Raw genomic sequence first — 24417 nt, 5'->3', positions numbered from 1 at the left:
TGTTAAACAAATCGAAATATATTTTACATTTGAGATTCTTAAAAGTAGCCACCCTTTGCCTTGATGACAGCTTTGCACACTCTTGGCATTCTCTCAACCAGCTTCATGAGGTAGTCACCTGGAACACATTTAATTTAACAGGTGTGCCTTGTTAAAAGTTAATTTGTGGAATTTGAGCCAATCAGTTGTGTTGTGACAAGGTAGGGGGTTGTATAGAAGATAGCCCTATTTGGTAAAAGACCAAGTCCATATTATGGCAAGAACAGCTCAAATAAGAGAAACGACAGTCCATCATTACTTTAAGACATGAAGGTCAGTCAATCCGGAACATTTCAAGAACTGAAAGTTTCTTGAAGTGCAGTCACAAAAACCATCAAATGCTATGATGAAACTGAAAAGGGAAGACCTAGAGTTACCTCTGCTGCAGAGATTACGTTCATTAGAGTTAACTGCACCTCAGATTGCAACCCAAATAAATGCTTCACAGAGTTCAAGTAACAGACACATCTCAACATCAACTGTTCAGAGGAGACTGCGTGAATCAGGCCTTCATGGTCGAATTGCTGCAAAGAAACCAATACTAAAGAACACCAATAAGAAGAGACTTGCTTGGGCCAAGAAACACAAGCAATGGACATTAGACCGGTGGAAATCTGTCTTTTGGTCTGGTCCAAATTAGAGATTTTAGGTTCTAAACGCTGTGTCTTTGTGAGACGCAGAGTAGGTGAATGGATGATCTCCGCATGTATGGTTCCCACCGTGAAGCATGGAGGTGGTGTGATGGTGCTTTGCTGGTGACACTGTGATTTATTTAGAATTCAAGAAACACTTAACCAGCATGACTACCACAGCTTTCTGCTGCGATACGCCATCCCATCTGGTTGTGTAAGGGCTATTTGACCAACAAAGAGAGTGATGGAGTGCTGCATCAGATGACCTGGCCTCCACAATCACCTGACCTCAACCCAATTGAGATGGTTCGGGATGAGTTGGACCACAGAGTGAAGGAAAAGCAGCCAACAAGTGCTCAGCATATGTGGGAACTCCTTGAAGACGGTTGGAAAAGCATTCCAGGTGACTACCTCATGAAGCTGGTTGAGAGAATGCCAAGAGTGTGCAAAGCTGTCATCAAGTCAAAGGGTGGCTACTTGGAGGAATCTCAAATATTTTTTGGTTACTACATGATTCCATATGTGTTATTTCATAGTTTTGATGTCTTCACTATTATTCTACAATGTAGAAAATAGTAAAAAATAAAAATAAAATTAAAAAAAACAACCCTTGAATGAGTCGGTATGTCCAAACTTTTGACTGGTACTGTATATGACTCTTTTAAGGTTGCACTAGCTCCAAGGTACCTCAAGCTTTTCCAGCCATTGCGGCTACTGTAATAATAGCCACTGAAGAGAATAGAATCCCCCCTTCCAAAATGAACAAAAAAGCACCCCATTTCCCCAGTCCATAGTAAATCCTTAGACAATGATGCTATAATCATGTAATCGATGTGCCGTTTAGAAAACGTTTTAACCTATAATTTCTTTATGGGTTCACACTCAGTGACAGAACCTCAGTGGCCATTAACAGTCCAACCACTTCCAATGTGTAGTATACTCCCCCTTTCTCCAAAGCCTAGTGTTACAAAACCAATAACTAGCCCGCTGATTTTGCTGAACTCATTATGCCTAAGGCCTAGCTACATGGCCTGTAACCTGATTTGATGTGTGCTTAATGTGTGATGTAAGCGTTTGCGCTGAGGTGTTGGTCCAGGGTCAGCTCCTTCTTGACCTCTTGGTCGGCCAGTCCAAGAAGATTATTATTTGTTCAGATGAGGACGAAACATAAATATGTTAAAAAAAAAAGGCATGTCCAAACTAAAGACTCCAAACCAAAAGGAAAGTCCTCATGGCCACCAAACAAACCAGCAGCCTCACGGCTCTCCAAGCTGGTACTCTGACTGACGATCACCTTAATTGGCAGCACCTGATGCGCTTACATGTACTAGAGCTACATTGAGATCTAGTACGTGTACTTAGAGATTTGAGCTGGGTTGATTGCCTTGTTAGCAGTTGGGTCATACTGAAATCGGATTAGCCTTTGATACTTAGGTCACTGTACTAAGCCTAGATAATATTTAGAGGAGCCAAGTAGGCTCAGAGAAACAGAATGTTTGTGTTGGGTCTTTCTATGTTCCGCACTCCGCAATTTTCTTTCGCATTATATATGATACACACCTTGGCATAATAAAATTAAAATATTACACTTCAGAGAAGAACTTGACAACTTTTTTCACCAAAAAACAACAACTGAAACAAAGTGCTGGGTTTAGATTTTTTATTTGACAATCTTAATTAAGAATAGGGGATTGGATATGGGAGTCTGGGGTCATACATGTACTCATGTAAATGTAGTCATTTCAACATGTTTGTAGAGGCCTCACTGTTCAATATTATAATTGCACTTCATAGTCATTGAGTCGGTTACTTATGTTGTTAACCAACATAAATCCTGACTAACTGGTTGAAGAAAATAAAAAGCAATTATCTTAGACAGTGCTGACATAAAGAGATTCTTTATATAGCCATACTTCAGGCCATCAAATAAACCACTAAATCAATTAAATACATCTAATCTTTAGAAAGAAAACATTGACAGAAAAGCAGTGACTGTATAAGGAATGCCTGTTCTCCAGTGATTGTGAAAACAGGGACACCTATCCAGTGAACTCGACTAATTTGTAAATCAAATGGTCTTCCATGGAATTTGATAGTCATGCTTTCACAGTTCTCCTGTCACCGGGAAACTCTGAGGGACTCCTGATGATTAAGGTAGTATTTTTGTCATTCAGACCTAAAAGAATGAATGATGAATGTCAACAAAAGCTAAGAAAATTGCAAGATGTGAACAAATTAGATAATCAAACGGCACATCCTGTCCTCAATGTCTCAGTGTTGTTTTGGGTAAAACATAATTCTCTGTCATTCCAATAAATTAAATGATCAAACATTAACGGTGATGGCTTGCAGATATCTGACATGCAGCCTAGCAACAGACAGTCAGTAATCAAAGATCAGACAAAACATTAACAAAAACAAAAAAAGGTCAATCATTATATAAAATACATTATGCTCCATTAGCAGCCAACACAGGTTATGCCAAACAAAAATACAAAACGACAAAAAATATTCAAGTTTTTATTTTAAAATAACAGATCCCAGACACCTTTCCCCATGTCTAACCTATTCTTTGCCATTCTTACAGCAGTGCATTATAATCAGTGACGGTTGGTCAGTTAAGTGTAAGGGTTAAAGCATGACAGTCTTGAGCCCTGGAGCTGTGCCCTTGTATCCCCTAAGTATAAAATTTTCCAGTTTGGCACTTTGTAAAGGGCAATAGGGGGATTGCCTGCACGTCACCTTTTCGCCATACTGTTTTTAAATGGTTTAAAAATTTAACAATGGACAGATGGAAAAATAAGCCCCAAAACACGATTCTGACAAAGTGCACAGCACTGGAATCTTCTGAGGAACTTCCAGAAGATGTGAACTGATATGATTGGTTAACAAACCCTCCGAAATGAAAACATTAAGATGTCAAATGAGATGACCCTTTAGGTCATGATTATCATTACCCTTTAAAGGTTTAAAACACTTGGTCACATCCAAACCACATAGCCCTCTACCAATACAACACACACACACACACACACACTAAATAAAAGGTACTGTACATTTCTCATTCTGAGGTGGTCGCTTCAAAATGAAACGCTGCATCCATAGAGTTCCTGTTATACAGCATATTTCCTGTTATACAGTATATTTCCTGTTATACAGTATACAGTGCTTTCAAGAAGTATTCAGACCCCTTGACTTTTTCCACATTTTGTTGTTACAGCCTTATTCTAAAATTGATTAAATCGTTTTTTTCCCCTCATCAAGCTACACACAATACCCCATAATGACAAAGCAAAAACAGCTCTTTATAATGTTTAGCAAATGGGCCTTCCGAGTGGCGCAGCGGTCTAAGGCACTGCGTTGCTGTGCTAGCTGCGTTACTACAGATCCTGGTTCGATACAGGGTTGTCGCAGCCGGCCGAGACCGGGAGACCTATGAGGCGACGCACAATTGGCCCAGCGTCGTCTGGGTTAGGGGAGGGTTTGGCCGGACGGGATGCCCTTGTCCCATCGCGCTCTCGCGACTCCTTTGGCGTGACACGCATGCACGTTGACACGGTCTCCAGGTGTACAGTGTTTCCTCCGACACATTGGACACACATCCTTTGGCAGCGATTACAGCTTTGAGTCTTATTGGGTATGACGCTAAAAGCTTGGAACACCTGTATTTGGTGAGTTTCACCCACTTCTCTGCAGACCCTCTCAAGCTCTGTCAGGTTGGATGGGGAGCATCGCTGCACAGCTATTTTCAGGTCTCTCCAGAGATGTTCGATCGGGTTCAAGTCCGGGCTCTGGCTGGGCCACTCATGGACATTCAAAGACTTGTCCCGAAGCCACTCCTGCGTTGTCTTGGCTGTGTGCTCTGGAGCAGGTTTTCATCAAGGATCTCTCTGTACTTTGCTCCGTTCATCTTTCCCTCTTTCCTGTCCAGTCTCCCAGTCCCTGCCACAGTCTCCCAGTCCCTGCCACTGAAAAACATCCCCACAGCATGATGCTGCCAGGTTTCCTCCAAACGTGACACTTGGTATTCAGGCCAAAGAGTTCAATCTTGGTTTCATCAGACCAGAGAATCTTGTTTCTCATGGTCTGAGAGTCCTTTAGGTGTATTTTGGCAAACTCCAATCGGGCTGTCATGTGCCTTTTACTGAGGAGTGGCTTCCGTCTGGCCAGTCTACCATAAAAGGCCCGATTGGTGGAGTGCTGCAGAGATGGTTGTCCTTCTGGAAGTTTCTCCCATCTCCACAGAGGAACTCTAGAGCTCTGTCAGAGTGACCATCGGGTTCTTGGTCACCTCCATGATCAAGGCCCTTCTCCCCCGATTGCTCAGTTTGGCCAGGCGGCCAGCTCTAGGAAGAGTCTTGGTGGTTCCAGACTTCTTCCATTTAAGAACAAAAGGAAGCCACTGTGGTCTTGGGGACCTTCAATGCTGTAGGCATTTTTTGGTACCCTTCCCTCGACACAATCCTGTCTCAGAACTCTACGGACAATTACTTTGACTTAATGGCTTGTTTTTTTCTCTGACATGACCTGTCAACTGTCAACCTTATATAGACAGGTGTGTGCCTTTCCAAATCAATTGAATTTACCACAGGTGGATTTACCACAATTTACTACAAATCAAGTTGTAGAAACATCAAGGACGATCAATGGAAACAGGATGCACCTGAGCTCAATTTCGAGTCTCATACCAAAGGGTCTGAATACTTAGATAGAAATATTAGTTGTCTTAAAAGTTTTATACATTTGGAAACATTTCAAAAAAATGTTGCTAATTAAAAAAAATCTATTTTAGAATAAGGCTGTAACGTAACAAAATGTGGAAAAAGTCAAGGGGTCTAAATACTTTCCGAAGGCACTGTATGCCCTGTGTGGATATATCCCGTCTTATCGGAACACAGGCAGCTGAATGTGGGTGTGCTGTAGGTTGTGGTCCAGTAGCTGGGGCATCCCTACCGCCTCATAGCCCCGTCCCAGCATGCGCTCCTTAATGCAGGGTGGGTGGATCTCACTGATCAGGCACTCCAGAGACTGCAGGCTGCTGCTCAGCACAGAGGCGTGGCACAGGCTGGTGCTTGGCAGCCCAAAACAGAGGCCCAGGCTTTGGTCTGTGGCATAGGCCTGGGGGTGGGGGTGGAGCTGACGGTTGGGGTGATGGTTTGGATGAGGGTGGGAGAGCCCCATGTCTCTGGGCCGGACAATAGAGGAGCCAGGCAGCAGCTCCTGAGGGTTGTAACAGTCGCTGTCCGGAGTGACCAGAACACTGTTCCAGGGAGGGGCGAAGTACTGGCCCACAGAGAACTCCCCATGCATGGCAGCACAGTTCAGAGGGGAGGAGCTAACCCGGTCCTGCCCTATCCCTGCTCCTGCCCCGTTAGTGCCTGCACTGAGGGGGTGAGGCCTATAGGAGAGCTGTGCCGAGCAGGCCAAAGGGAGACAATTCTCTGGAGAGCGGCTGACCACGGCACCTCCCCCACTGCCCATCCGAGCATTGTTGTATATCCTTAGCGCCCCATGTTGATAGTGCTGCTGCTGTTGTTTGTGCTGCCATGTGCTATAATCCACTCTGTCCAGGTAGCCAGCCTTGGCCATATCTGCACTCTGGGTGGGCAGCACGGCCCCCGAATATGCCAGACTGCTCTGGGGCGCTACTCCCAGCGTAAAGCCAGAGTCTGAGCAGGCTACAGCGGCCACAGCCTGAAGGGAAGGGCTTGGCTGGGCCCCTCCCCCGTGCTGCAGGGCCTGGCTGTGGGTGTGTCTGTTTATCTGCCTCAGCAGGCTCTGGACGTCCAGGTCCGACTGAGGGGCCAGAGTCTGCTCTACCGGGGTGGGAATGACTGACGCAGCCCCAATGATATTAGAGGGTACAGACACATTTGGCCCGTCATGAGGCTTGCAGGAGCCTATGCGGTAGCTCTTCTGCTGCCCGTGTCTGTTGTTACAGAAAAGGTTGTATGGTGCCGCTGCAGTTTGGGCGGGGGAATGTTTCGTCCTCTTGCCCTCAGAGTTTTTCAGCACGCCTTTGACCACGGAGACGGAGGCCTTTACAACACCTAGTAGGCCCTGGTAGGCTCCTGAGTAGGGACTGTAGTGCTGGGTGCATGTGGTGTCCAGGCCGTTGACCGTCCTGTTCAGCTGTTTGTGCTGCGGCACTCTGATGTTGGATGGGAAGATCTTGATGGACAGGGGGCTGCTGGCCGTCTTCTGGGCAAAGGCATCCAGCTCTGCAGGGGATGGATACCGAGGGCCATTCATGGAGGACAGCTCACCTGCAACACAAACACACACACAAAGAAATGGTTATACTTCCATACGAGTTCTCTCACACTATGTGCCTGGTTATAAAGTACAAGGGCAGGCTTGATGATACTTGCCAGCTGGGACTAAAATAAAAACAATCAATTGACCTTTCCACAAAAGCTCCTCGTGATAAATATTCAAACAAATAAACAAAGCATGTCAGAACAAAGAACACAATGTCCAAGGAGCAGAGCTGAGACAAGACCAATAGACCAATAAAAACACACTTATTGTAATATCTCCTCCATTTCCCTTTCACACTCTTCAGTACACACCCCCCCCCCCCCCCCCCCCCTCCATCTCTTTAGGAAGATGAACCGTCGACATCTGCATCTCTTATAAACTCATTTGGGGGAGGGAAACACCTACGGCACTGTTTGATCAGTGCTTTATAAAATTAATTTGGACTTATTTCAACCCAGAATCGGATTACCCTGGGAAATCAGGGAGAAGAGCAGGAGGCAGCGGGGGAGAGAGAGAAAGCCAATTTTGTCGCAGCGGCTCAAGTGGGATTCATTTGGTGACATTTGGCCATGAAACTACCGTCGGATGTACTCGAGTTAAAAGCTGGAGCGGATGGGACTGGAAGTGAAGAAATTACAGCTGTGCTCATGTGTTTTTATTGTTGGCCAATCTAAAACAGAAATGTAAAGCTGTTGTGGTTTCTCATACAGTCTGACAGCCAATATCCTTGAAAGAAAATGATGAGGAGAATCATGTTTTTATTCCTTGTAATTTCTCACTGTTACATCTTCAAATTTCACTGATAAAAAACCCCCACTCATGTTCTACCATGTAGCCCTATATCCAACCATCTCTAATGTGACTTGAAGATGAAGATCGCTTTCAAATCTTCCAAGGCTGCCTACCTGTAAAGTAAAAATTCAGCTAGCCTCTTACAGACCTGTATTAACTGCAATGTAAAAGCCTGGAGCTTAAACTGTGAGAAGTCAGGGCACACTGAGAAAGAGCAATCTCCACAGGGAAGGCTATTGAATGGTCTACGGGAAAGCTGAGGGGACAAACCAAGATTGGATTTAAAACACCATTATTCAGGCAATTTCATGGCTGCTTAGCTCACAGCGACAAAGGAGACGCGCAAAAGGCGCTCCATTTAAAAGCAATAAATCACCTGACAGAAATTACCACCGCCCCTCTGAACGACACTTATGGAATTCCTGACATGAAAACCAAAAGTGCTGAAATTAACCTACTCTATCGTCAGCGAAAATCACTGCCACAGCACACAGAACAAGGCAGAGAGAGGCGACAAAGGGAGCGTGAAAAACAAAACACTTCATTTCGTTTTCAATAACAAAACCCATTTGAAGAGGCACTTCAGCCATGCAAGGGAGAACTCACTTGTTGTGCCCGTTCGGAATTGATTGGGGAGTTAATTTCATTTCAGGCCCACAATGAGCCTCCAACTGTGAAAATGATTCAATCTACAAGATCCATCTCATAAAGGAAATACAATTGGGTGTTTAAAATGGAGGAAAGAGGAGAGGCGGAGTGTTTTATCCATCCAAGCATCTCCCAGTGGAGCCAAGGGAACAGAACAGCACCGCAGCAGTGCCAGCAGCAGCCAGAGTGAATTCCACAGAGAAATACAACAGAGAAAAACACTAGTTATTTATGTATCACTATACACCAGTGGTAAAGAAAACAAGGACATCTGGGAGTGTTAAACAGATGCCTACTCAACCTCTAGACGTCTAAACAACCCTGGGATCCTGCGTGAGCATCAAGTCTCTCATTAAGGTGAAAAACAAATCCCATAAGGAGAATACTTTTTGAAACGGGGAGTTACTGCCTGGACTTGTCCAATATGAGCAGAGATGTTCTTTTTCCGTTGCAGAATGTTTTGATACTATGTGTCACACTGAACAGGACCCAGGAGTGTATAAAGAATGAGCTGCCTTTAACTGCCTTCTGGTCACAACAGGGAGAGAGTTCATGACCCTTCGACGGTTATAACTAGAGTAGATTAGTGCTTTCATGTTCACCTGAAAGCACTAATCTACTCTACGATAATGAGTTGACCTACTTCAGTGATATAATATCTATTATAAACCCGGTAGTTTGGGTCCTGGATGCTGACTGGCTGAACCAGCATTTCAGCCATGTGTAGGCTATGTCAGCAAATATACCACAGGTATGACACAAAGATACTTGTTCACTGTTCTATTTAGGTTGGTAACCAGTTTATAAATGGCAATAATGCACCTCAGGGGTTGTAGTATATGGCCAATATACCATGGCTAAGGGCTGTATCCAGGCATGGCGCGAAGAACAGCACTTAGCCGTGGTATATTGGCCATATACAAACGTTTGTGGTCATACACACGTCCTTCAAAATGCAGGTGCTGGGTTAATAAAGAATACTTGGGAAGAACAGGAAGCCCCGCACACTGTTTATGCTCCCAATTCACCGCTTTATGGCCCATATATACACACACACACCACACCCTTCAAGACTTATTGGTTAATTACAGAAAACCACTTCAAGGCATCATCAGCATCTTCCATCACAACACACCAGCATCAATCAGAAGTTCTGTACCACACAAAGAGAGATCTATTCTGCTCCAAATCATCTCTCGCGCCCAATTACCACAGCGAGATAAATATTGTGAAACCAATCACGGAGTGCCGTTGGTGCCATTCATGTTTGGTATGGAGTCAATGTTTTGCCCTGATCCCTCCAGATTGGCTTGGTTTTCCGTAAACACTTCAAAACACTCGGAATGCTAACTCATCTTCAAAGGCCGTCTCGCTCCATAAATCCACAGATTACAGCCCTGTCAGCGGCACAAAGACGCAGTGTGGCCATACCACCACAGTAGCGGCTCATGTGGCAACACACAGGCCTCTGCCGGTTTGAAACTCACCCGCTCAAATATTAAAGTCACTTATCAATTGAATACCATTGGCAGTGGCACGAATGGCATATCACAGCAGTTAGGGTGGTTCAAATGAAAGTGGAAACCTGGAATTATGTGGATTGCTGTGCTGCTGTGCACCAGGAACTGCCTCCGTGTGAACTCAGTGTTTAGGATCCGAAGAGAAGCTATGCCAGAGAGAGAGCTAAAGTCTAGCCTGAAGTCAGAGTCTATTCCTCTAGAATTTCTCCATCCAGAATTAACCACAGGCACATTCTGGAAATCAAATGAACAATTTTCAGCAGCCTGATCCCGTGTATCTGTATGTGAGAGTGAGGAGTTGTGTGTGTGTGTGTACACATTTCCATGCATGAATGTGTGTAGGCCTAATAGTTAAGGTTTACAATGTGTCAAACATAAACAGTCAATGAGAAACAGATAGGGGAGATGATGTACAGCGTTAAGTATTCTTCACCATACCACAGTCTTCCGTAACCCTGCACCGAGTCCACCTCTGTACAATCCCACACCACGCTTTCAGTCGCGGGAAGCTGGCTAATCTTTTTTCCCATGGTCAAGCTTAATGCAATACCCCACAGATCAGAGTGGAGACCTCGTTGTTTTGGAGCGGTTTGAGTTAATCACTGATTAACAGGCAAAACAAGCCCCTGAGCCAGGGCTAAAAACTGCAGTTGGAGTGGCTCACTGAATTTCCAGTTCCACAGAACACAACTGCTGCTCTTCTGGTTCTCACAAAACACCCCGAGACCAACAGAAGGAACCGAACAAAATGACCTTTACATCTCCCTCCATTACAATGAACAGGAAAACCAGTAATGTAGTCCTATGCTTGGTGATTGTCCTTGTGCAACGATCACAAAAAGATCCTTAGCAGACAAATTTGAAAAACAGGGCAAGAAGCCCAAAAGTCTAGGTTGTACGAAAGGTATTTGGTGTTAAATGCCTGTAAGATTAAAATGTTTGTTTGATAAACATGATAATAGCTAATCCTCACTGGGGACGCGCCACACAGCAGCACTCACGGAGGTTAATTAGTGCTGTTCTCAGAAATCACCAGCAAACACACAAACACTCATTGCCAAACATCGTGTTACACACCAGTGTTTCACGATGGCGATCCAAACATGAATAATATCAACACCACTATACACTAACCGTACCTACCTACCTGCCCTACACAACCACAGACTGTCCTTGACAACTAGGCTGATTAACACAAAAACCTAGGCCTCTGCGTTGCCATGACAACCTCTGGTACGAGCACAGTTGGCCCTAATAAGCCCACTCATTAGGGCCCATGTAATTAATTGACCCTGACTCCATTCAGCTCCTAGCGCCAAGGCACTGTAATTGACTACCCCCCCCTGCTGCTCAGGCAGCGCAAGGACGCTTCGTATCGACTATCTGGACCTGCCTCAAGTCCCACACAATACAGTACAATACACAATACAGTACAATACACAATACAATACACAATACAATACACAATACAATACACAATACAGCTCCACATGGTTACTTTACTTTCCTTTCAATTTGACGAGGCATACAGTAACTGCTGTAACTGTGAATGAAAATGAAGTCAGAACCCTCATGCATGCATTCAATATCCATGAGGGGAGTGGGGATCTAGGGCGCTGTCTGGATCTTACGGTAGAGCATGAGGGGAGTGGGGATCTAGGGCGCTGTCTGGATCTTACGGTAGAGCATGAGGGGAGTGGGGATCTAGGGCGCTGTCTGGATCTTACGGTAGAGCATGAGGGGAGTGGGGATCTAGGGCGCTGTCTGGATCTTACGGTAGAGCATGAGGGGAGTGGGGATCTAGGGCGCTGTCTGGATCTTACGGTAGAGCATGAGGGGAGTGGGGATCTAGGGCGCTGTCTGGATCTTACGGTAGAGCATGAGGGGAGTGGGGATCTAGGGCGCTGTCTGGATCTTACGGTAGAGCATGAGGGGAGTGGGGATCTAGGGCGCTGTCTGGATCTTACGGTAGAGCATGAGGGGAGTGGGGATCTAGGGCGCTGTCTGGATCTTACGGTAGAGCATCTGAATGTGTCTAGCTGTGCACAGGAGTGGGGATCTAGGGCGCTGTCTGGATCTTACGGTAGAGCATGAGGGGAGTGGGGATCTAGGGCGCTGTCTGGATCTTACGGTAGAGCATCTGAATGTGTCTAGCTGTGCACAGGAGTGGGGATCTAGGGCGCTGTCTGGATCTTACGGTAGAGCATCTGAATGGTGTCTAGCTGTGCACAGGAGTGGGGATCTAGGGCGCTGTCTGGATCTTACGGTAGAGCATCTGATTGTGTCTAGCTGTGCACAGGTCAGTGCCCTTATAAAGCAGAGGTATTGAGATGCAGCGCCTGCAGCACTCTTCACCTCTGCATCCATATTAACATGCATTAATATTAATGGAGTCTGAGGAGGTTAGCTGGGTCGAGGCTGAGGCCTCCTCACATAGATCTGGAGTGAGAGTCGAGAGAGGCTGGACAGAGCCCCTGTGTTCCAGTCCTCTGTGTGCAGACCTACATACTCAACTCCACTGAGGTTACTATTCCTGAGCTCCTGACCCTGGCAAACCAGAGGCTCATCAGCCCCAAGACACAGAACGAGAGAAAGACAAAGCTGAAGCACTGATACACACACCACACACACACACACACACACACACACACACACAGAGCCTAGCACTCCATTCAGTCTACCGCTCGCTCTCATTAGTTAGTCCTCTTCGTCCCGGGTGGGACATAAGGCCGCCCGCTCTCATACACACATGAAGAGAAACTGCACTCATTCAACCCATTAACATCCATCCCTCGCTTTCGCTCTCTCGCTCTCTGTAATCTCTTCATGAGGGGTGTTGGTCGTGGAACAGAATAACCTCAGTGGTGAACACTTAGTTATTTGTGCTTGAAGAGACTCAGGCGGGTAACTCTTTACGCGAGTGTCACTCCCCATTTGTCTCTGTGCCACTCTGCTCAGCAGCCCCGGGGAAAGCAGTGCGCCGCTCTAAAAGAGCCCTCCGGAAAGACAGGCCGGCAGCGTGGGAAAAAGCATTCCCGGCTCTGATCTGCCGTTCAGGCCAAGAGCAGAGTAGAGCAGAGCACTCATTAACTTTCATCACATAAACCGTCGCACTCAGTCACACATACACACTTCCTCATATTTAAGAGATGGGTTGGCATTGTCAGGGATTCCTCTGTGAAACCAAACCACAGACATCCATTAGAATGGTTCGTCCATCTAAATCTGTAACCTCTGAATCCTCTGCAAAAGCTTTTCCAAAAAAATCTGTGTGAAAACCACTCTTTCAACACAGAATCCCAATGGGAAAAACATCAACTCAAAAACCTTTTAGAGAACTATTCTGGGTCTAATCAAGTCCAACCAGCAGGTTCCAATCAGTAGAGCAGTTTGTTTCATATGGATGTGCTTGAAATGTCAGGTTAGTGCTGGAGGCAAGGGGGGATGGATGCTGCTCCACACAGACGCACACACACCACTGGCGTCCCCCCCCCCTGATAGCATATGAACACGTCAGAAGCAGTGACAAAAAAAGCTGTAAAACTAACATTTTCTCAGCCTCATTGCAAAATGTGTAGAATTGTAGGAAATGAGCTGTTTTGTAGTACGCCACTGACACACACACACAGACACAGAGCTCAGGGAGGGAGGAATGATTCCTGCAGGTAAACAGGATATGAAAGGCGCCCGTGGTTCTGCCTGAGGCAAACTAGGTCCTTCTGTTCCAGCATTTAGCAGACAAGTGCTCTACTGATTCCCAATTAATATTTAATAATGAGAGACAAAAAGAGGTGTTTCACCCCGGGAGAGAGATGAGGGACATGGGGATATGAGATAGGGAAGAGAGACTGCTAGTCTCCCAGAGAGCATTAGTGAAAGGTTTCAATGTGAAGGAAAGCTGGGGGATACACAGGATTTGTTTTCATGGCCCAAATCTGGGAAGTGAAGCTAGAGAAGTACAATATACATTACAAATCCATCAGCTTGCATTTAGTCTGAATGTCTCCACACAATTACTCATCGGCCAAGAGGTTAATCACTCAGACGATTTATGCATTTTCCATAGGCAATTTATATCACGAAAAAAAAATGTGAATATGTTATTACGCTAGCTATGTGGGGATAGGCACGGCATGATATGCGGTTTCCCATAAATTCATGTCATAAACTTCCACAGAAATCTGACAGAGCAGTATAAAACACAGTGATTAAACATTATCTCTGAATTGAATCATGGAAATATGATACGTAAACTCAGAATGCCCTGTGCTGGTTTCATCAGCCGACAACTGCCACAACATATACTCTCATTAAATGTGATAATAATGTGCACTGGCAGTGGGAATAATAAACACGGTCTTTTGAAATCTCTGTTTATGACATGGATAACATGGCTTGCAATCACTTATCAACTGATTAACACATGTGCTTGAGCAAGCATTTTCTTTGATCCAAGTTCAAAAGGAAGATCCTCAATTGGTTAGGGAATGAGGTCATCTCTAGCTTATTTTACATAGGGGAGAGCGGGGTAAGTTGAGCCAAAGGTTTAGTTGAGCCACCCTTTGTTTGTAGGAAACAATACACAAAATGAATCATGTGACCAAATATTTAGGAAGAGGTCATTTCATGGAGACTATGAAGGAAGACATGGGAAAAGTGGTAAACAAACGGATTTTCACAAAGTCAAATGAATTTTATGTGTTATAGGTTTCATGATGCTTCTATCTAAACCAAAGTAGATCGTTTTATACATCAGTTGGGGTCTGTATAAGCTACAATATGAGGTCCTAAACCTAGCATGAAAGTGCATCCTTGAAGCTGTGTGGGATAATAGTCTAAATGTTTGCCTTAGGATAAGTTGAGCCAATGGCCACCATACCCCATACAAATAATGGATGACATTGTCAGTTTTATGTATAATATGCATAGTATTTTTGTGTGTCATGCATATGAACTCAAAATAGTGCATTTTTATTGTTACAGAGCAGACATCATGCCCCGTAAAACAAGCAGGGGGTCTAGCCCCCCCTTGAGGTTCTTGCGAGAGCAGCCAAGGACGTGAGAGAAGGGAAGAAGTCCAGTCGAGCAGCAGCCAGGGAGGGGGAAAAAATTATAAAATGTACTGAATGACACTGAGGTACACTGACAAAAAAGAAAACAAACATGTAACTGTGCAAAAGACAGGCTATGATAGAGTAGCAGAGTCACACAAGGTCTTATCTGATTACATGGAGTCTGAATTTGCTAAACATATTAAGAATCTCGCTAACCAGTTTAATGAAGTTAGTAGCCTCAAATGCAGAAAACTTGCTTACGAATTGGCACATCAAAACGAAAGCCCTGTTCCAGAAATAAGGGTAAGTGATATTGAGCAGAGAAGTCTGAATGAAGGCATACAGTAAAGATAGGAATCATGTATCAACACATATGGAAACATGTAGCAACCAAAAAAAATCTTAAAACAAATCTAAATATATTTTATATTTGAGATTCTTCAAAGTAGCCACCCTTTGCCTCGATGACAGCTTTGCACACTCTTGGCATTCTCTCAACCAGCTGGAATGCATTTCAATTAACAGGTGTGGCTTGTTAAAAGTACATTTGTGGAAATTCTTTCCTTCTTAATGCGTTTGAGCCAATAAACTGTGTTCTGACAAGGTAGGGTGGTATACAGAAGATAGCCCTATTTGGCCAAGTCCATATTATGGCAAGAACAGGTCAAATAAGCAAAGAGAAACGGCAGTCCATCATTATTTTAAGACATGAAGGCCAGTCAAACCGGAACATTTCAAGAACTTTGAAAGTTTCTTCAAGTGCAGTCGCAAAAACCATCAAGCGCTATAATGAAACTGGCTCTCATGAGGACCGCCACAGGAAAGGAAGACCCAGAGTTACCTCTGCTGCAGAGGATAAGTTCATTAGAGTTACCAGCTTCAGAAAATGCAGGACAAATAAATGCTTCAGAGTTCAAGTAACAGACACATCTCAACATCAACTGTTGTGTGAATCAGGCCTTCATCAGTCCTTCATGGTCGAATTGCTGCAAAGTAACCACTACTAAAAGGCACCAATAAGAAAAAGAGACTTGTTTGGGCCAAGAAACACAAGCAATGGACATTAGACTGGTGGAAATCTGTCCTTTGATCTGATGAGTCCAAATTTGAGATTTTGGGTTCCAACCGCGTGTCTTTGTGAAACGCAGAGTAGGTGAACAGATGATCTCCGCATGTGTGGTTCCCACCATGAAGCATGGAGGAGGAGGTGTGATGGTGCTTTGCTGGTGACACTGTCAGTGATATATTTAGAATTCAAGGCACACTTAACCAGCATGGCTACCACAGCATTCTGCAGCGATACGCCATCCCATCTGGTTTGCAGGTAGTTGGACTATCATTTGGACAATGGACAATAACCCAACACACCTCCAGGCTGTGTAAGGGCTATTTGACCAAGAAAGAGAGTGATGGAGTGCTGCATCAGATGACCTGGCCTCCACAATCACCTGACCTCAACCCAATTGAGATGGGTCAGGATGAGTTGGACCACAGAGTGAAGGAAAAGCAGCCAACAAGTGCTCAGCATATGTGGGAACTCCTTGAAGACGGTTGGAAAAGCATTCCAGGTGACTACCTCATGAAGCTGGTTGAGAGAATGCCAAGAGTGTGCAAAGCTGTCATCAAGTCAAAGGGTGGCTACTTGGAGGAATCTCAAATATTTTTTGGTTACTACATGATTCCATATGTGTTATTTCATAGTTTTGATGTCTTCACTATTATTCTACAATGTAGAAAATAGTAAAACTAAACAAAAACCCTTGAATGAGTAAGTGTCCAAACTTTTGACTGGTACTGTATTTGTTAGAAAGAATAATATATTTCCCTTGACGTAGTGATGCTGAATTTAAAAAACACCTCAACATACCCCACTCTCCCCTATGTCATTTAGGTCTCAGAGCGAGAGTGGCCATGACAACAGGGTTTTCTTTGACCGTGTACCAGCCATATAATGCAGCAAAACGCAGCATAAATAGCAAACACCTGAATAATAAACTGTAAGCACGGTGTGTTTAGAGTTAAAATGGCAGAGCGTGCAAGTACATGTGAAAGAGGCATATAATAAGGTAAGAAGTGTAAAATAGATATATTGGCAAAAGTTCAGGGCTGACTAGGAGAAGGTGTGTGTGGGGGGGGGGGGGGGGGGGGGGGGGGGTTGTGTGCTAGTATGCCCTTGGCAGGGTAAATCATCAGCAACAACAACATAACAGCGTTCCGCTCCATCATTGATCAGTGCTCTTAAGAATGAAATGAAAGAGTGCAAGATGACTGCCTGTGATAAGACCCAGAGGATCCACACAGATCTGAGTGGGAGATATCTACCCTGCACGGTTCTCTTCAGCAGGCCAGACTGGCAGGCAGCGGTAGATAGACCAAGGTGAACTTGCCCTTCCTCACCACAGAACAGCCCTGTGGGCTCCTGCTCCGTAGCCCCGCAGGCAGAACTCCACACCTCCGATGCAGCATAGAGACGAGTGGCATAATTGAAGCCAATCAACTCCATCAGATGGAGGCTCAGTGGTACAAATGGTTGCTACAGGAGAGTCTGGTTTACCCGGGTGCAACGCTCTACTTCTCTCAACTAAACTACAGTTGTGTATGTAAAGTGAAGCTTTACTTTCCCCCTAAAAATCTTATACAGGGCTTTCTTTCGCGAAATCTGACTGTCACTATACAGAGATACAAACACAGCGCCACAAATTAAACAAAATGGGTCTCTGTAGTGAAATGTAGAGTCAGAGGCTGTTGTCAAAAGGAGATGATTGTGGACTACAGGAAAAGGAGGACCGAGCATGCACCCATTCTCATCGACAGGGTTGTAGTGGAACAGGTTGAGAGCTTCAAGTTCCTTGGTGTCCACATCACCAACAAACTAAGACAGTCGTGAAGAGGGCACGACAAAGCCTATTCCCCCTCATGAGACTGAAAAGATTTGGCATGGGTCTTCAGATCCTCAAAAGGTTCTACAGCTGCACCATCAAGAGCATCCTGACTGGTTGCATCACTGCCTGGTATGGCAACTGCTCGGCCTCCAACCGCAAGGCACTACAGAGGGTAGTGCGTACGGCCCCGTACATCACTGGGGCCAAGCTTCCTGCCATCCAGGACCTCTATACCAGGCGGTGTCAGAGGAAGGCCCTAAAAATTGTCAAAGACTCCCGCCACCCTAGTCATAGACTGTTCTATCTGCTACCGGACGGCAAGCGCCAAGTCAAGGTCCAAAAGGCTTCTTAACAGCTTCTACCCCCAAGCCATAAGAACAGCTAATCAAAGGGCTACCCAGACCCCTCTTTTACGCTGCTGCTAATCTCCGTTTATAATCTATGCATAGTTGCTTTAACTCTACCTACATGTACATATTACCACAATTACCTCAACTAACCAGTGCCCCCGCATATTGACTCTGTACCGGTACCCCCTGTATATAGCCTCGCTATTGTTATTTTAGTGCTGCTGTTTTATTTATTTTTTACTTTTATTTTCCATTTTTCACTTAACCAACAATGCTTTAAAAAAAAGTGTTAAGGGCTTGTAAGTAAGCATTTCACTGTAAGGTGTACACCTGTTGTATTTGGCGCATGTGACAAATACACATTTGATTTGATTTGTCCTGAGCTGCTGAGAGCAGAGACACGGGGACTCACTTTTTCGTGTGCTGGGCTGCTGCTGCTGCTGCTGCTGCTGCTGCTGCTGCGGAGCATCCAGGATCTTGGGGGTGCATACCAGACGCTGAGATGAGAGGTTCTGCTGCCGTCTCTGTAGGCAGGCTAACATGGCTGCTGCTTTCTGGGATCTACAGCCGCTCGGACCTTGGGGGATCCTGAGAGAGACAGAGGGAAAAAAAACACATCAGTTAGACTTTTTATCATGTATTAAATTATAAGCAGCTGGCAGTTGAACTGAATGCAAAACCTTTTATCTAATCTTAAGTCAAAGCCCTGAAAGCAAACTGCTACCATGCTGATGGATGTTTTGCCCCTCCGGAGTTTCCTGTGCTCGCTCTCTTTCCTTTTAAGCCCTAAATTTAAAAAAAAAAATCCCACTCGGGTCCGTAACACCATATTCAAACTCAGCAACCCCCCCTTCGAACTACAGAGGCTACACATCTAAGCATGTAATATCACTTAACATCAAGTCAACTTCCCCCACTCTGCTCAGATGCTATGATGGGTCTTTTCTGCTCTCCATCTTACTCTGTTGCAAATAACACAGCGCATTTACAAGGCCTGTTGTTGCTGTCGGCTGTATCCTTTACCCAGTCACTAGCCTGGAGCTCAGGAAGTCTAGAATGTCTCTATGAATTGATGCTGATATAGATCAGGAGTGAAAAGCCAAAAGTAGCTCTTTCCCCCAAATGGCTTCGGCACACACAAGGATACACTCCCCTCCATATGTACAGTGCCTTCAGAAAGTATTCAAACCCCTTTACTTTTTCCACATTTTGTTGTGTTAGCCTACAGCCTGAATTTAAAATGTATTACATTGAGAGTGTCCATGATCTACACATAATACCCCATAATGTCAAAGTGGAATTTTGTTTGTAGAACATTTTAGAAATTTATCAAAAATTGAAATGGCTTAAGTCAATAAGTACTCAACCCCTTTGTTATGGCAAGCCTAAATAAGTTCAGGAGTAAAAATGTGCTTAACAAATTGCATAATAAGTTGCATGGACTCATTTTGTGTTCATTAATAGTGGTTAAATGATTTTTAAATGACTGTATCCCACACATACAATTATTTGTAAGGTCCCTCAAATCAAGTAGTGAATTTCAAGCACAGATTCAACCACAAAGACAAGTGAGTATGTGTACAAATAAAAAAGCAGATACTGAATATCCCTTTGAGCATGGTGAAGTTATTAATTATACTGTGGATGGTGTATCAATACACCCAGTCACTACAAAGATACAGGCGTCCTTTCTTAACTCAGTTGCCGGAGGGGAAGGAAACTGCTTAGGAATTTCACCATGAGGACAATGGTGATTTTAAAACAGTTACAGAGTTGAATGGCTGTGATTTCAGAAAACTGATGATGGATCAACAACATTGTAGTTACTCCACAATACTCTCCTAAATGACAGAGTGAAAAGAAAGAAAAATATTCCAAAACACACTATTTGCAACAAGGCACTTAAGCAATACTGTAGAAAATGTGGCAAAGAAAGTTAATTTTTGTCCTAAATACAAAGCATTGTTTGGGACAAATCCAACACATCACCGAGTAACACTTCATATTTTCAGGAATGGTGGTGGCTGCATCATGCTATTAGTATTCTTATCATCGGCAAGGACTAGGGAGTTTTTTTTGTAAATAAAAATGTAATACAGCTATAAGCACAGGCAAAATCCTAGAGGAAAAGCTGGTTCAGTCAGCTTTCCAACAGACACTGGGAGACAAATTCAATTTTCAGCCAGACAATGACCTAAAACACAAGGCCAAATCTACACTGGAGTTGCTTACCAAGATAATATTGAATGTTCCTGAGTGGCCTAGTTACGGTTTTGACTTAAATCTATGCCAAGACCTGAAAATTGTCATCTAGCACTAGCTAGCATAGTGGTCAGAGCGTTGGGCCAGGAACCGAAAGGTTGCTGGATCGAATCCCCGAGCTGACATGGTAAAAATCTGTCTTTCTGCCCCTGAACAAGGCAGTTAACCCACTGTTCCCTGGTAGGTCGTCATTGTAAATAAGAATTTGTTCTTAACTGACGGTTTTACCGTTTAGAAATGAAAGCACTTACGACTTCTTCAAATGGAGGGTGGAGGGGATAAAGCTTAAGTGCTTGGATAAATTAACTTAGTGTATTAAAGTAGTCAAAAATGTTTGTATTTTGTCCCATATTCCTTGCACTCAATGACTACATCAAGCTTGTGACTACAAACTTGTTGGATGCATTTGGCAGTTTGTTCTGGATTGTGCCATTTTGTAGTAATTTTTATTGTAAGTAAGAAAGATGTTCTGAACACTTCTACATCTATGTGGATGCTACCATGATTATAGATAATCATGAATTAAAATCGTGACTAATGATGAGGTTACAGAGGCACAGTGATCATACCCACAAAGAAACGCTAACCTCCCCCGTTATTGGTTAATGTGAGAGGTGTAGCCTCTAAACAGCATCTCACTCATCAATATTCATGATTCATTCAGTCCTGATTTTTTTTCTATCACGGCATTATCAGGATTAACTTAGAAGTGGTCAGAAACATCTTATCTACTCACTTAGAAAGAAACTTACTCCGGTCTTCCTTCACCATTCAGTTACTATTGGGCAAAAACATAACTGCAAATGCATCCAACGAGATTCTCGCCACACAAGCTTGAGGGTCATTGCGTGCAAGGAATATGGGACCAAATAATGAACTTAACTACTTTGATACACTAATAGTGAATTTGTCCAAATACTTATGACTTCTTCACATGGGGTGGGGATTAGTTGAATAAAGTGCTATCATTTCTAAACGGTAAAACAGATATACATGAAAATACCTTCAAATAAAAAGGTTAAATATTTGATCTCAAATCCAAAATGCTGAAATATATCAGCCAAATTCACAATTTTAGCTTCATTGTCTAAATACATACGGAAGGGGAGTGTAGGTGTGTTTGTGTATGATTAAGAAGTGTTTTACCCCAGTATCTTTGATTGTAGTTATCATTCTGAATACTAGACTTAAGCAGAGTACTATATTCTACTCTCTATAGGTAGGTGCATAGGCCTATATACCTGCAACAACATCTAAATGGTACTGTATGGTCAGCAAATCTTTTACTTCTATCCAAAAAAACAGCACCCCTGAAGTTTCAATTCAAGTGAATGTCTTGCACACAGCTGTCTCAGAGCGGCTTCATTTCTTTATTCTCCCTGTCTTCCTCTTTTCTTTTACAATTCTTTGGCTTGTTTTCATTTCTCCCTCAATGTCCACAGGCCAGCTTAAGTGAGTCAGCCACAGGATAGAGAGCTCAGTGACTGGCTACAGAAACATGATTACCTCCACCCCAAAAGAAAGGAGGAACAGAGTGGCTTTCATTCTAGTCAGGTGCCTGAAGAGATCCCCCCCCCCCCCCCCCCCCCCCCCCCCAACTCTCTCACCCCTTTCGTCCTCTCCTCCTCCCCCACCTGCCTCTCCTCTCACAATGTGACAGCCCCACTTCAAACCACCCAGCACAGCCTCTTTCTCTCGCTCTCTCATCTGCTCACACACAGCTGACAAGCTAAAAGCCTCTATGGTCAGACTCCATTTTGAAAAGAATACCAATTTCACAACAACCCTTCCATTACCACGCATTTGTCAAAAGAGGGTTGAGGAGAAAAGGCACAGAGAAAGAGAAATCTCCAGGGAAATGCCTCCACTACTTTACTGTCGAAAAATGAGAGCGACGGGTATCAGAATAACTTCCATTACTCTCCCAATTTTCTCCTGATTAAAAATGCATCAAGGCAGGCATTATTCAGAGAGAGGCCGCTGCTTTATTTAAGAAAAATTAAAAAGGAAGAAAAAGGAAATGGCATGCATAACTGGCAGAATGCTGTTTTCATCCCATCAAAATGTAAATGTAAAATAAACAGTTATTTTAGGGCTCTAAAAGTACTTTTGCATTCTCAATTAGACTTTAAAAAGGACAGAGTACAGACAGATCAAAAAGTGAGTTCAGAGAGTACCAGTGCCATTGAGATAAAGGGCTCCTTCTATTGTCTGTCAGACCTTTTTTCCAGCCCTACTCGCTCAGTGATATCCCCATCAGTTCTCCTTACTTTAGATGAGATGCATATTTAAAAAAATACATGAAACTCAACAGCTCATATTGTTAAAACTGTAACTAAAACCCAAGATATCTGAAGTTAATTGTCTCTGCTAACTGTCAATCAGTCAGCCATCTGCCAGCAAGAAGACAACTGTCAAGGTACAATGATAGATTCATCGACACAGCTCTACTCAAGCCTTATGACTATGACCCAATTGGGATTTCAAGCATGGTAATGGTCATCTATCCGATTCCCCACCTGCTTTATTTTTTTCTTGTTAGAATTGCCGACATTCACAAAACCTCAAACTGCTGCTGAGTGCTGACCACATTTTTCTCAAATGAACCATGCAGTTTAACACCAGCTAACCTCAGCTCCTGATTTGACTTAAAAACCTCAGCTTAATCCCATAGATCTACTCAGCTCCTCCTCTTCTTCTCCCTCTTCTTTTTTTTGTCTGCAAGGTCTCCACGGTGATGGACAAAAAATAAATAATCAAAAATCAAAAAAAGGGGACAAAGTTTGAGTGGCAAGGACAGTAAATCCTTGCCACTTTGGGGTGACATCAGTGGCTGCGATAAGAGGCGTTATCAGGCGTGATGCAGGTCCGCTGAGGGTATGCCACATTGATAAGACCCCTGGCTCTGCACTCCATCTTTTGTCTCCCAAGGTTTCCCCTGATAAGGACGTTTTGGCAGACAAATTGGCCGCTCCATCAATGATGGGCTAAGGGCTCATTTTTTGGGGGGAGGGGTCTGCGGGAATGGCATTGGAAAATAAAATGTCTCATTTTACAAGTTATTGCCTTTTGTCCTGGGCTCGGGAAGAAAGACGATTGTTTATTGGAAGATAACAAGGTCACTTTGAGAGGGAGAGGGGTAGTGATGAGGAGCTAGATGGCTGTCATGGTTTAAATGAACAGAGGTCTAAAAATGATCCTCTTATATTCTTACTGGATCCAGATGGTCCCCCAAGGACATGTAGTCTATCCTTCAGAGTAGCCTACCCTTGAGAGAGCAATTGATAAGGCACATAAACCTGATATCTCTTATCTAGAAAGTTTGCCTTAGATTTACTGAAATCATTTGTCAGGCTGAAAATGTCTTAAACCAGGCAAAAATATTTTCAGTTTTCAGAATCACAGTCAAAGTGACATAGCCTAATAGTTTGTTTGTCAGACCGTAAACACTTCAGTTAGCATTATGAGCCAGGTATATTCCTCAAAATTAGTTTGTTTATCTAAACACCAGACAATTGTCCTTTCGGTCAAGCCATGGCTGTTTATCTAGGAACCTGGCAGAAGAGAGTATCCTCCTTAGCTTCCTCCCCGATTTCTGCATCCATCAACAGTATGAGAGTCAGTTAGCGACTGATGAAGAGTGGGTTGACTTGGTGGCTGGCTGTCATTTGTGAAACACCCCTATGGATGAGATCAGCGCTTGACTTGTACTGAAAAAGGTGCCGGTACTGTTTATTTAGGTGCAGGAACTCAACAATGGCTTTGACCTAATATTCTTTAGGGTGTTTTCACATATGAAATTCAGCACCCTGGTTCGGCTTCCTGAAGTGTTTGTGAGAATTCTACAGAATACGTTTTGCTTTCACAAGACCGTTTCAGGTTGCGGTTAGTAAGATGCATGTTACGTTAGCGAGCTAGCATGTTTACAACAGGCAAAAAGGTTCCACGCCACTCACACTGCCGTGTCACAATACCTT

The 24417-nt window shown here is 43.9% G+C and overlaps 1 protein-coding gene across 2 annotated transcripts in view; it reads right to left on the bottom strand.

Annotated features, from left to right (window-relative positions):
• Nucleotides 1–5287: 5287 nt before the first annotated feature.
• The window catches only part of LOC120026368 (protein FAM222A-like), a 35879-nt gene continuing 16749 nt past the window's right edge, over nt 5288–24417 (bottom strand). For both annotated transcript variants that reach the window (XM_038971212.1, XM_038971211.1), the window contains exons 2-3: nt 18591–18766; nt 5288–6937 (exon numbers count right to left, since the gene is read on the bottom strand). In XM_038971212.1, the coding sequence (XP_038827140.1) occupies nt 5556–6937; nt 18591–18720 (1512 nt within the window). In that variant the 5' untranslated portion in view covers nt 18721–18766 and the 3' untranslated portion in view covers nt 5288–5555. The remainder of the gene's footprint in view (nt 6938–18590; nt 18767–24417) is intronic.

This window comes from Salvelinus namaycush, chromosome 31, assembly GCF_016432855.1.
Source record: "Salvelinus namaycush isolate Seneca chromosome 31, SaNama_1.0, whole genome shotgun sequence".
Classification (NCBI taxonomy): domain Eukaryota; kingdom Metazoa; phylum Chordata; class Actinopteri; order Salmoniformes; family Salmonidae; genus Salvelinus; species Salvelinus namaycush.
The sequence above is the reverse complement of the archived record's forward strand: the minus strand, read 5'-3'. Positions and strand labels throughout refer to the sequence as shown.